Here is a 13,688-nt window from a genome sequence, read left to right on the forward strand (position 1 = left end):
GCAGTGAGTTCTGCACTGTCCCAGGATCTAAAATAGCCAGTTCAAAGATTCAGGTATTACTGGGTCATGCTGCTGTCTACCATGCAGACAGAGCCTCACTCATTTTTAGGTGATGTTCTCAGCCCACTGTTGTGAGATACCTCATCTGGTACATCTTTAGACCTGCTATGGATATAGGTGACACCCTGCATTTCTGTATCTAAAGAGGAACAAAAGTACATCAGAAAAGTGGTTTGAATTTCATAAAGAAAAACCATAGTACCAAAGGAGCTTAAACTTAAACATGCTAGCAATATGAATGTTCTTGGAAGGCAGTGTGTTTAGTCAGGGCAGCAAGCTTAGAAAACACTGGAGCCAGATGGGCTGATTCATACATCAGCAGCCTTATCTGCTGAGAAATCAAACCAGCAAGTGGAATGTAGAAACCTTTTCTGAATCCTGCAATTGTGAATTTTTGCTTCTGGTGTAAGCTTTTCTTAGGTTTACATATTTGATCTTCAGCTAGACTCTAAATACTTTGATTTATAATTGTTGAATGTAGAAATTATACAATCCACAATAAATGTTCCAGCTTTGAAGGCACTGTCCATAGAAGTGCCATAAAAGACAGCCACAGCTAAATGCCCAAAGAACTTGGACATGAAGTTTATTTTCATGGCAGGAGGCAGAAGCTCTGAAGTCCACTCTAGGTCATGAGCTGATCCAGATCTGAGAATGATGGTGAATTCTCTCCCTGACTACAAATCCCCTCTCCTCTGATGTCTGGAGCATCTTGAGGTGGAAGGAAGGAGATCAAGCTCAGAAGCATGTGATGTCCTTTGAGTCTCACTATTGTGTAAAAAGAGCCTCAATTCCTGTGACCCTAGGTTTTTGGTTACATATGTGTGATGATAAGAAGAATATAGTTCAGATGGTAAAATACTTTTCAGAGCTGCAAAAGGAAGGAATACCTAGATCTGTATAGGAAACAAGGCGTGGATTTTGCCAATGCTAGAAAGAATACATTTTAAAAAAGAAAGGTTAGCAGGGAATCTGTGGTAAAAGCTGGTGAACCACTGATGGAAGCAGAAGATCCTTCATAACATATGTCTGAAAACTACTTAAGACTCATGATGTCTGGTGCCAAGGAGACAGGATACAAACACTGCATCTCTTTGTGTCAGTGAGACCAGTGTCACTATGGATGCAGAAGACATTCATTCCAGGGAGAGAGCAGTGCCAACTTTTCTCAAAGGAATCCTTTCAACAGCTCCTTCACTTAGGTAGCTAAGAAGTTCAATGTCCAATGCAAGATGCTGCCTCCTGGCATTACCTCTGCTTCATTAAATAAGGAGACAGTGATTTCTGCAGTTACACTCTACAAGGCCTGCAGAGAGGCAAGAGAAGAGCCCCAGGTCCCTCTGACTAGCATTACTCATTTCTGTAATGCAGCTTGAGAAATGGAAGGGAACCACATGTGACAGAATATAATGAGCATTTATGAGAGAAGCTCACATGGATGGCCAATGGCCAGAGTTCTCACACATTTCATTAAAAAATAACCAGGAAAACCAGAGAAGTGAATTTCCTGCATATCATGGGATGTTGCACAAAAGACATTGTATGCTGGACACATAGGAATGGAAAGTTGGCACAAGATCTGCAAGAATGCTTGAGATACCTATTCAGATCAGGCATGAACAATTACCACTGAAGATAGAGCACCAAATATTATACACATAATCACTGCAGAAAGCAGAATGTAAATAACCCCTGAAATCACAGGAGAGTCCTGGTTCTCTTTTACCTAACATTGTTACAGATTAAATCAGGGGAAAAACAGACCTTAGTGGGACTCAGATTTTTAACGAGATAGTGCACAGCTAGCAATGTAATGGCCCATCATTTGTAGCAGATTGATTAAAAATAGATTTTATGAACAGCTAAGAGAAGATAATAGATCACAATTCAAGAAAGGCTCATTCTAATAATTTTCCATACTTATCAGTTTAAACATGGAGTACAAAATTCCAGCTGAAGACTATGAATAGGAAGAACTAAACTTGATAAAATGGATATGAGAGTTTACACGGGGCCTTACTTTTCCTTACTAGATCATTGTGGAATGTTTTAAAATCTTCATAGGTATCATGACATTTACAAGCTGATGAACAGAAAAAAGCCAAAACATTTCATTGCCAAGCAAAACCGATCAATCTGGAAGCATTTATGTTTCTATAGTAAATACAATACAGAGATACTAAAAAATAATAGAAAAAGTTCCTGATTGAAAATGGCAATTATTGAGTAGGACTTTTGTGATTTAACTTAAACTGTCAAAAAGTAAGCATCCAGTTTTCCTGTGTTCCCTCAATAATCAGTGGAGAGTGACAGGCGTCTCCATGGGAAAAAGTCTTCTCATTCTGGGTGACAGGATGAATCACCCTCATGTTTCCAACAGCTGTAAAGGGTATCTAGATTATTGTCTTCCCAACCGAAGCTTAGATTAGCTGGAAAAACTGACGAGATTTTGGGCACACCAGCACACCAGTCCTTCTTTTGATCTGGAAACAAAAGAGGGATCTGTGTTCCCAGCACCTCACTATTTTACTAAGTTCTAGTTTGCCAAAGAAAGCATTTTGCCTTAGAAATTTTCTTTCTTACCTAGTAGACCATTATAGAGAAAATTCCAATGGATGTTTTAAGAAAATTCCACTGGACATTCCAACTCCAAAGAGTTGTATTTAAAGTTGAATGGGCTCAATCTCATCCTAAGACACAAAAGCAGCATCACAGCATCAGATGAATTATAAGCTCAAAATGGTTCTTCCTTGTCACTGGTTAAAAAAAGGATTCTGGATACCTAGATCACAATATTGATACACATATCTGATAGAGAGAGTAAACAATTGTCAGGGCAGATGAATCCAACCCAAAACTGATGTGTGGATACCATTTATTATCCAGTAAGTGCAGTGAACACATCAATCCCACCTGAACAGGAACCTTCTTGTGCCCTCACATCCCTCTGGCTTTGTGCACTTACTGCCTCCTGCTGACAGGCTGTGCTCAGGGAACAGCTGCTTTCCTCAGACAATTAAACTCTGGAGAAAGCCAAATAAAACCCCTTTCTATGATGCTGCATGAATACTCTTTTATAATTGGAAATGTGGGGTGCCACTAAGACAGGCATTTAGGGAAAAGCCCCAGTCAATCTCCCAGCCATTAGGCCATGTCGGGAATGCTGGAACAGGCTTGTGAAAGATCCTGCTTAGTCTCTTTCATACAGTGGCTCTTAATAATGAGCATATAATAAATGTACAGTCTGGAGAATTTACTATACAGTATCCAATTGGATTTATATAGTCATAAACTTCCACAGCACTGCTTCTATGATTTACAACAGTCTCTACTAATTATGAAGCTATGCCTGGACCTGAGATGTAAAAGGTAAACGTTGCCAGACTGGTTGTACAGTGACACTATACAAATGCACACTTGCCAAAGCAATTTTGACTTGCTTGTTAACAGACAGCCATTGCAAATAACCATATATTTTGGTCTGCTCTTATGAAAAGCACCAAAACCAGAAACCTAGGAATTGTGTGATGGTGTTTTATTGTGATAGAGTTTAGAGATAAGGAGTCTGGAATGGACAGTCATTGAAAGGACTGCTGCTTTCTGCCTGGATTGTAAGGGATTGGACTTGGTAGCTTACCTGATCCCTTCAAAAATCTATACTTCTGATTTCCTAAATAAAAATCACCATGGAAAATACTGTAACTTAGTGTAGGACAAGCCTCTCATGACCTGAATGGATACAGGAGGATGTTTACTTCACAGAGGTTTTCCAGCACAAATATTTAATTTTGTTGTAACTCAGCATATTAAATAACTATTTCAGAAAGGACTATTTATCACTAATATGAATTACCTGGGCATCTTGGGCAGCACAGCTGTGGTACATGCACAGGGGAAGCACAGTGTAGACTTGGGCATCTTATTCTGCTGCACAAAACATTTCCATTCTGCAGATGGAACATAGTACATAGTATTTTAATGAAATGCACTGTCTTACAAATTTCTGTGTTCTCTATTCTACATCCAAACTTTTTTTTTAAAGCCTTTTTACAACATTCTGGTTTCACTCACACTGAGATATGCCCAGATACTTCCACTGCCTTTGAATTTATGCTGGAGGTCAGTAATCCTTAAAAACCTGAAAATCGGAGGAAGTATCTAAAAATGGATAGCAATGATCTCCATTTCTCTTTTTCTTTCCATTTGTCTTTTTCTTTTGAGCAGATTATGCTTAGGAGTTGCATTTCCAAAACTAAGACATGGATGAATGGTAGATCTCTGAGATATCCCCTACTGAGGGTTAGTTCAAGACCACAAGAGACAATAGCATCTGTAATTGTTCCTGAAAACTGTGGAGAGTCTTTTGTTTTCCTTTTATTGCTTTCCCAGTAGACAAAAAAACCCCAGATGGTAAATAGCCATTTTTCTAAGAAACATGAGTTAAGTCTTGGGAATAGGGTTCATTATTCATGTCATTAACATAATATTCTATTTGACCACATCTAAGTTTGATTTATAATTAAAACACAGGGAATTTTCATTCTCCAGTGTCTGTAACCAGAAAAGACTATCCATTTCAAATTCCCATTTCCCATCTATAATTCATCCTCTTAATTTACCTCTGAGTTGCTCATATTTATAACAAGAAAGATCTTTCAGCATGAACATTGATACTAAGTTATGACTGTAGTTTCAGATGGTGTCAGGACTAAACCTACTTTATTTTCATATGCCTTCTGGAGCACTGAAATGTTTTCAGTGGATGTGCAGAGTTCCCTAGACAGCACATGTATAGGCTTTTCTATTCATCCCTTTCAAAATAATTCATTGACAAATATCTGCAGACCACAGGCTGGAATCCTACTGTTAGATCATTGCTAGCCACAAACTACAGTTGTGCATCTGCTTTGGAAAGAGACACTAAACATGATTATCACCATCTGTTTCCAATAAGAATTGAAATGAAATATACTGATTTTGTAGAAGAGGACCAAATTTTAGACTGTAGGATCTTGACAGAACAGGGACTATCCCTGGTCTGCACAACTGCTTGCCCAGCAGATGTGGGAGCCTGTGAAGCACTGCTGTGGAAGAGAGGCTGGCACTGCCTGCTGACCTGTCTCCATGTTGCTGGCTTGTCCTGTTCTGTGACCTCACTCTTTTTCATTTTAAGTCCTGTGGAATCTCCTGAGGTGAATGTTTACTTGCTGTGCATGGTCAGCTGTGGTAAAATTCTGCAGGCCAACTTTGCTGCTCCACACTGCCAGCCAGCCTCCACTGTGTGCCTCAGGACAGAGCCATTTTACCTGATCCTGTGCTTAGTGAGACTGATCTTACACCTGCACTCACAGTGGTAGCTGGGAGAACAGCCCCAGCACCAGAGCAGGACCCAAGTGCTGGTCAGTCCCTCTAAGCCAGGGCCAAGGTCACATTTCTGCATCAGGTACCAGAGAGTGTTGATGATCTCTCTCCCAAAGCTGGGCTAGCAGTGCTGAGGGTGGAGAGCAGTCATTCAGCCTGAGATCTGCAGATATGACTGTGAACACAGCAAAAAACTGCTTTAAAAACCTGTATTTTAGGGAGTAAAATAATGATCTGACAAATTGTGAGTGCTCTATTTTACTTGACAGTAACAGTCAACAGGCTCCACTATGAACTGGAGGGGGGAACAGGGTGAGAACACTGAATTATGTTTAGTTTTATTCTGGCTTAAGTATGTAAATTATAACTTGTAAAAATACAATACTATACACACACAAAAACAGGAAAGCTTTTTTTTTTTTTAGTGCCAGGCTGTATAACTTGGCCTCTGTTTAGTTAATTTGCCTTGCCTTTTTCTTAAACATCAGAAGTGTGTGTGCTGGGGGGGTGGACAGACAGACTGTTTAGAGACAGAGCAGAGATCTTGTCTGCTGCCTGGCTGATGTGACTTGTTTTGTGCAGACATCACGTGGATCACGGTGTCTGTGGCCAGCAAAGACATTTTGATGCACTGGACATAAAGACCCCTGGGGATTTTTTTGGTTTTCTCTGCAGTGTAAGGGGATCAGTTGCTGCATCAGACTCTGTACAGATCCTGCCAGGGAATAATATCTCTCACTTAGATCTCTCTGACTTGCTGTCTGTGGCACACTTTACTTTCATCTTTTACACTGTCATATGTCAGGTTTATGGCCTGTGCTTGTGCTATGTCATGATATGTTTTCTAATGCCTTTAATTTGCTAAAATTATAAATTGTTGAGGGTTTCCTGAAGGAAACTTCATGAACCTGATGAAGCTTCAGGAGCTTTCATGGTAGATAGTGCTCTGAGGGCATGATTTTGGCCAGGACAAAACTCAAATGAGTGGTTGGATGCTACAGTTGTTATTTGCAATCATCTTCCTTCTAGACAACAAGAGCCACATTAAAGAGATCCCTCAGCATCCTCAGTGCTGAAATTATCCCAGGTTACATTTTGCATGCTCATGGCACACCAAAGGTAAAACATAGCAAACAAGGGAGTAAAGTCCAGTCCACTTCTGAGCTGCATGTACTGGAAGGTACCATAAGCAGTTTCCTTCTTTACTAAATCTGCTGCCCTGGACTATCACTTTGTCTTCCACACCCAAGTTAAAAAATAAAACAGACTCTGTTTTTTGGTGGCTTATAGTATGTGGGTGTGTCTGGGTCCCAGCAATGTCTAGAGGAGCTGACCAGGCACTTTCCCATCCCTCCAAACTGTCCAATATCTCTCTAAAAACCATTGAGCATTTATTTGTATCCAGATCTCAAGGATTTCCAGTTAATTTTTCCCCACCCATGACACATTCTTCCAGTGATTTAATGAGTGTTTCACTCCACACAAACTCTGAGGGAGTTTTCAACTTGGCATACACATCAGCAAAAGTTGAGTGGAAACTCCTTTTTGCTCTAAACAAACACTTTCCTTTCCTTCCTACTACATTGTTTTTTCTCTCACGGCTGCATTCTGCAGCTAAACTTGTGGGACTACTGTTTGTGCATTTCTGTACTGAATTGTAGTAACAGATTCCCTCAGAGCAAATGCTGCACAGGGGCCCAATATTTTACACTTGCAGGGAGGGAAAAGAGTGAGGAATACTTTATTCTTCATTAAATATAGCAGACAGAACTCAGCATCTGGAGTGTTTCATGTGTTAGTGATTAAGATCCCTTACTGTTTATTTTAAAGTACTCTAAGGGACATAAACTGCCCTCATTTCTGTGCCTCCTCCCAGCTGTATCTGACATACTGTGGGGATCTCTGACTGCTGTGTTTTTGCATCAGCCATCAACTGATGGGAGCCCTTTCATGTTCTATCCAATTCTCTCTGCTCCCCACAACCTTTTCTCATGTTTCATCATCTCATTCTTCTTTGACTGACTTTTACTAACAGTGATATCTAAGCCTGTTCCTTCAGCACTTTAGGGCAGCAGATGCTTTGACTGGAAGATGTTGGCGGTGTACATAGATCAAAGTACCAAATTCAGGTTCAGCATAATCATCCACATTGGTGGAACTGCAAGGATTATATTTAGGTAGTGGGGCCTGATCAGTTGAGATGTAATGCCCAGCATCCACAAAGCTTCTGGCTAATTAAGGAGTTGTTTTGTCTATTGCTATGCAAGGATTTTTTGCCAGTATTGGCCTTCTCTGTTAATATTTTCCTTTCACTAGGACCACTTGCCTCTATTTCCTGCAGCCTGACCAGGACCCACTAGTGAAAATAGGTTTGGGCTTTGTCAAATGGTAGCTGCATGAGAAAGGATTCTAGTCAATGAAGCAAGCAGGAGTTGTAGGATCAATAGTTCAGCAGTCCTACCTCTGAGCAAAGACAATTAACGCAGTAAACAAGGCCATACGGTTCTAGATAAGGATGCCATCTTTCTCCTACATGGTATTTCTTATCTTGAAACACACAGTATGTATCTGAATCTGTAAAACAGTAAAGAATTGAAAGAGCTATGAATGAAAATTTCCATTCCATTTTTATGAAGTATATTTAGATGTGCAGTTTTCTGTAAACTACTTTTTCTTTTCCTGAAGAATTACAGAACAGAAAGACCCTTAATTCCACATGCTGTTTTTTCTTAACTTCCAAACCAAAATAAATGGCATGGCCTCCCATTTTTTTTTCCAAAATTGCAACTCCTGAAATGATGATTAAATGGCTTTTTTACAGGTGAGTTTATCCTTTCACCTGTTTAGCTAAGAAAATTTAAGTGCCTGATCACTCAAACAGGCTTATAGGAAACAAAATCTCTTCACTGCAAAACCAAAGCAATTGGTTCAACTGAGGAAAATCCCACATTGTACCACAGAGAGATGCTTGAATAATTTATGCATCAGCTTTCAAAATATTTTAAATCTTTTGTTCACTAAGCACTTCTGATCTTGCAGTTACAGACTTGCAGAAATCCACATACAGGTCAGACATTATTGTCCTGTCCCTTCCTGTCACACTATGGTTTCACACTGAAACCTCAGATCTCTACAATAAAAGGGTGTTTCTCATGTGCTTCCATGTGGGAATTCCTTTCTGTTATCTTAATGGTATCCAAGTACAGTTTAATTCATTACCCACAGTATAGATGATACTTCAGGATATCTTAAAAAAAAACCCATCTTCCATGTGCTAATCCAAGCCAGGGACAGTCTTCACATTCACTGGGCTAGAAGAAAGTAGCCAGAGCTAGGGACTGTTAGTAGAAGCTCTGATCTGTTTTCCCTTCACACAGGAGCATAACAAATGGAACACAGGATGTGAAAAAGCAGACAGCTGGAGTTTGGCAATTTCTCACTGTTCTTTCTTTGAACAAGGTTCCTGCACATGGTTTTTCTGTGAGTGAGTTCAGTGGGGCAGAGGGCCTTTCTGAAACTCATTCTCTTTTTTTTTCTCTCACCTTCCTTGGAAGCAGAACCTGCTAATACTGAGGCTAAAATTTTTAAAGGCAAATAATGTCTTTTGTAAGAAGGAGGCCAAACCCCAACCTGTGTGGGTAAGGAGAGCATTCCAGAGACTACTAACAAGGCTGAAGCAGTCAATAACTCCTAGGTTTATTTGGGTAGCTATTCCTGCTTGCCATGATTTCTGAAATATGTTACCATCTCCCACAGATGACAGGCTTTACAGAAATGCTCCCTTTATTTTGTTTGTATTCTTTTCAATTCTTCTCATCAAGTTTTTGACAGTTTTTTAAGAGAGAGACTCCTAATTTTCTCAAAGGATGTTGAGAATCTAATCCAGTTCATATGAGGTTGTTTTTACAACACAACAGAACAGTCTTGGACAAGCTTTACACTAGCTGAAAACTTCAGCACAATAGTCTTACACATGGGACAGATCCAGATAATCTGTCATATGTTTACAGAGGTTACTAAATAGAATTAAGCACACTCTTGACTCAGGATATTTGAAATAAAACAGATTCTCCAACTGATGTGTTATGTTCTTTATGATGCACTATAACCTGTACAGCTTCAGGAAGATGTACCCCAAGTGTGGCTGTGGCCTGATTCCACTAAATACAGGATTAGAAGGAGGAAGACTGTTGGAAGGTTTAGAACATTCCTTTCTGAACCAAATCTGAAAATAGAAGGAAAATGTCCAATTTAGGTGAATGTGACAGCTTTGTTTGAAGTCTACTTACGTTTTACTTGTTCTAGTTTACCTCCATCTATGAAAAGGAGACAGAGCACACCAAAAAAGATAAAATGAAAATTCTCCAATATCCACTTTCTTTCCATCTTTATCGTCAACAGGAAAAGAAAGAGCCTCCAAGAAGAGAATGTTGAGCTGTTGGGAAAAAATATTAATTAAAGTAAAATCTTGTAAGATACTCAATTATTTCATCCAGCACGCAGAATTCTTAAACTGCCAGAACAAAAAAAAAAAAAAAAAAAAAAAAAAAAAAAAAAAAAAAAATCTGTATCATGCATCTTCCTTTCATGGAAACAGCTTTGCCTTCAGGTAATTTAATTTTTGGAAAAAGGGCCACATTCCTATTCATGAAAGCTGAAAACTGGATATTCCTTCTAAAAATGACCTTATTTTATTTCAAAGCAATCTGGCAAGGAAGCAATCTAAATTCCCAAAAGTTCTCTTTCCCAAGAAATATGTTTGGGCTATGTTCTTGTAGAACATCACTTTTAGAGATACCTTTGGTGTCAATTGCAACATGTTTGCTTCATCCTAAAGTTAACCTTGTTGTCCCTGGAGTACAGGTCCTGTGGAAATCCCTGTTCAGGGTGAGCCACTGGCCCTGCTGCAGCAGTGGGAGTTCTCCTGACCACATCTAATAGGCTTCCAGCCCTATTCAGCTCTCCCCTTCGCCCCTCTCCCCACCACTATTGTTCTGGTACTGTGTAGAATTAATTTTTCTAGAGTTAACCCTTTTGCTGCCTTGATAGCTGAGAGCAGAGTGGGGGAATGACTTGGCATCTTCATTCCTGTGGATCTTTAATGTCAAAATCCTGCATGTGGAGCAAAGCTTAATTTATTCTTCTCTGTGTGGTGCAGAGCTGGTATTGTACTTGCTGCATGCGCCATTCTGTTTATCTTTTTCTGGGGTTTAACAAGTGAATTATTTTATGGAAATAATTAACTAATTAACTAAAGCAGATTTTTTAAAAATACAGCCAACTTAAGATTTTACTATTTTACTGCTCCAATGCTTATGAACATTCATTGCAAAAGTGTTATCTTCCCAGAGTGCACTTGTCCATAACTTAGAATTGGAAAGATTTGGGTACGATTTTAAAAGCCTTGATATGGATTCACTATTAGTTTTACAGAAGCTTAAAAAGCCCAAAAAGAGTCACTATTGGAAAAATGAGCAGTCTGTTTTGTAAACTAATATGGCCTCTTCAGATTTCATGTAAATAACAGAACTGTATATAAATATGTTCAAACTTACAAATAATCAAGGCAAAAATAATAATTTACATAGGCATAAGTAAAGTGGTGGATAACTTAAAAGAAATTAAACAGTAAGTTAAAAAGCCATCAAAATGAAGATCTTCCTGTTAAGACTGTTGAGACCTAGGATACTGTAACAAAGGGTGTGTGATCTGATTTTATCAGCGGCTTCATTACCTTCATTGTTCAAAAATTCTCTGTATTCTCAAACCACAATCACAATGGACATCTTCCTTAACTTACTAAACCTGTGCCACTACTCTGTGCTCAGTTATGCTCAATCAAAACAATGCAAATTGCCTCTGAAAATGTTTAAAGAAACCCCTTTAAAGCAAGTCCCTATTCAGTAACAAAACATAACTTTCCATTTATTTTGCAAGTTGAGAATAATGTTTCAGCTTCAGAAGAAGAGTTTAAGTAATTTTTCTCTTTCCAATATTCAAATCACACAGGACATTTTTGAAGCCAAACATGCTTTTAAAAACCTGTTTAACATTAAAACCTCATAATTTAGTCCCAGGACATCATGCATGCATTCAGAACAACAGTAGCACATCACTGGGACTAGCAGAAATGTGAATGTTTGAATATTTCAGCTTTCTTAGGGATTGCTTAATCAAACAATAATTATAAATGGTGCACAATTATCCTTCGTACAGCACCTTATCTGTTAGCTAGGTTGGTTAGTTGGAATAGAAAGGCTCAGAAATCGACCCATTTTAAATGTCAGGTCTTGAAAAGGGAAGAACATTGCAAAACTTGGACTGCTTGTTTTTAGAAATGCTGCACAGTAATGTGAGATGGAGGAGTTAATAACAGAAATGGGATGGAGACTTTTGATGTCTTTCTTAATTCTCTTTAATTTCTGCATTGTTGTTACTCCAAATATAAACACATACTTTTCACTATTAGGACACTCCCTTTATTTCCCCAAAGGGCAATGTCCTAAAAATATCCTGGATTTAAATAATCTCAGTTAGTATTAACCTGTTAATTATTGGTGTATTTTCTGCATTGTAGAAACAATTAAAGTCATCCACATCTTAGTTAGTGTGGATGACTTTAATTACTTAGTGAAATAAAGCAGAAGGGGCTCTGTTTAACGCCTCTCCCTCCAAAGAGCACGGCTTGTTAACTACAAGAGGAGGTGTCCGGCCTCGCCACGTTTTACGATTAGAGAAAAAACTCCGCAAAATCCAAAAATGGCAGTGCCGAGGGCAGCTGGCCGGGGCTGCGGCGATGCAGCGGCGGGGACAGCTCAGCCCCGACGGCCGCGCTCCCTCCATCACCCGCAGCGCGAACCCTGAACCCTGTCCCTCCGCTCCTCCCGAGCCTTTATCCCTGCGGCGCGTCCGCCCGCTGCCGTCGGGAGGTGGCCGCAGGCGGGGGCTCTCCCGCGGGCTCCGCTCTCGCTGTCTGACAGAGCAGCCGCCCCTTGGTCGCCGGCCCGGGGAGCGCCCGCCGCCCCGCCCGGGGCCGGGAGGGGAGCTCGGCTCGGGGCTGCCCCTGCCCGGGGCCGGGCCAGGTGCCGGCGCTGCCCCGAGGGGGCGGCGGGACATGGACGGACCTGCGGAACGGGACGGACGGAACGCCCGGGAGGCGTCGAGTCCCCGCGCTGGGCTGTCCGTGCCGCGGCCTCGGCAGTAGCTCCGGCAGCGGGACCGCGCCTTCCCAGGGCCTCGTTCGGACAGCAAAGCGCACAAACCTGGGGCAGGGCTGGAGGCCGCTCCGCTCCGCTCGGACACCGCCGCGAACAGCGCTCGGGCTGGGGCGACCGCGCGGCTCCGCGCTCCGCTCCGCGGGTACGGGCGGTCCGGCCAGGCGGCTCCGCTGCTCGCTCACGTTGCCATAATCTTCTCCCGCGGCTTTTAGGTGTCCCCTTCGATTGGGTAGTGGGGGGGCAAGCAGGGGACGGAGGGGGTCCTGCCGCCGCCGCCGCCAGCCCTCGACCCCCGAGTGATGGACGGGAGCGGAGAGGGAGGGATCCGCTACGCCCGAGCTGCGGGGTGGGCGCTCCGGAAGGTCCCGGGCTGGGGCACCTGCCACCGCCCGCCGCCCCGGCGAGGAGCGCAGCGAGGCGCCGCGGCCGGAGGATGCTCGGCGGCGGCTCCTGCCCCGCAGCCCCGGCGGCAGCGAGCGGCGGCGGGAGGCGGGGTGAGCCGGTCCGCCTCCGCCCCGGCCCCCTCCTCGCCCGCGCTCCGCGCCCGCCGCCCGGCCCGGCACAGCGGCGTGACTGACACGGCCGGGGTGGAGCCGCTCCGCCACGGGGGGCCGCGGACAGGGGCGACACCGGACGCGGGGCTCGGAGCCCGCCCGCCCTTTGGGCTGCCCTCCCGCCCGCGGGACCCGCGCCCGGCGGTGGGGCCATGCTCCGGTGCCTTCCGACCAGCTCGGGTTGGGTGACCGTGGCCGCTTTTCCTCTGCGGGAGCAGAGCCCCACGGGTGGCTTTCGTGGAGAGCGGGCTCCACACCGAGACGGCTCTTCAATGGGCTTCTCCTAGTCAGGGTGCCCCCTGAAGCAGACCCCACGGAGTTAGCATCCACTGGGATCTGCCAGACACCTTCTGCTGATACCCTCTGGTCTGATTTATTGTGTTAGAAGGTTTCAAGGTCACATTGAGATTCTGGTGGAACTAAATTAAACCCATGACTCATTATATGCTTGGTCAAACATTCTTTTTCTGTCTTCTTGTAGCCCCTGTAACTAATA

The 13,688-nt window shown here is 42.6% G+C and overlaps 1 protein-coding gene across 2 annotated transcripts in view; it reads right to left on the reverse strand.

Moving 5' to 3' along the window:
* Nucleotides 1-13,037, reverse strand: part of CHRDL1 (chordin like 1) — a 37,903-nt gene extending 24,866 nt beyond the window's left edge. Inside the window, exons 1-4 of one of the 2 annotated variants that reach the window (XM_059482739.1) lie at nt 12,684-13,037; nt 9,711-9,856; nt 7,883-7,995; nt 3,914-4,007 (exon numbers count right to left, since the gene is read on the reverse strand). In XM_059482739.1, the coding sequence (XP_059338722.1) occupies nt 3,914-4,007; nt 7,883-7,995; nt 9,711-9,807 (304 nt within the window). In that variant the 5' untranslated portion in view covers nt 9,808-9,856; nt 12,684-13,037. The remainder of the gene's footprint in view (nt 1-3,913; nt 4,008-7,882; nt 7,996-9,710; nt 9,857-12,683) is intronic. The other variant, XM_059482738.1, reaches the window with a different exon arrangement.
* Between the last annotated feature and the right edge of the window lie 651 nt (nt 13,038-13,688).

This window comes from Ammospiza nelsoni, chromosome 15 (assembly GCF_027579445.1).
Source record: "Ammospiza nelsoni isolate bAmmNel1 chromosome 15, bAmmNel1.pri, whole genome shotgun sequence".
NCBI lineage: Eukaryota > Metazoa > Chordata > Aves > Passeriformes > Passerellidae > Ammospiza > Ammospiza nelsoni.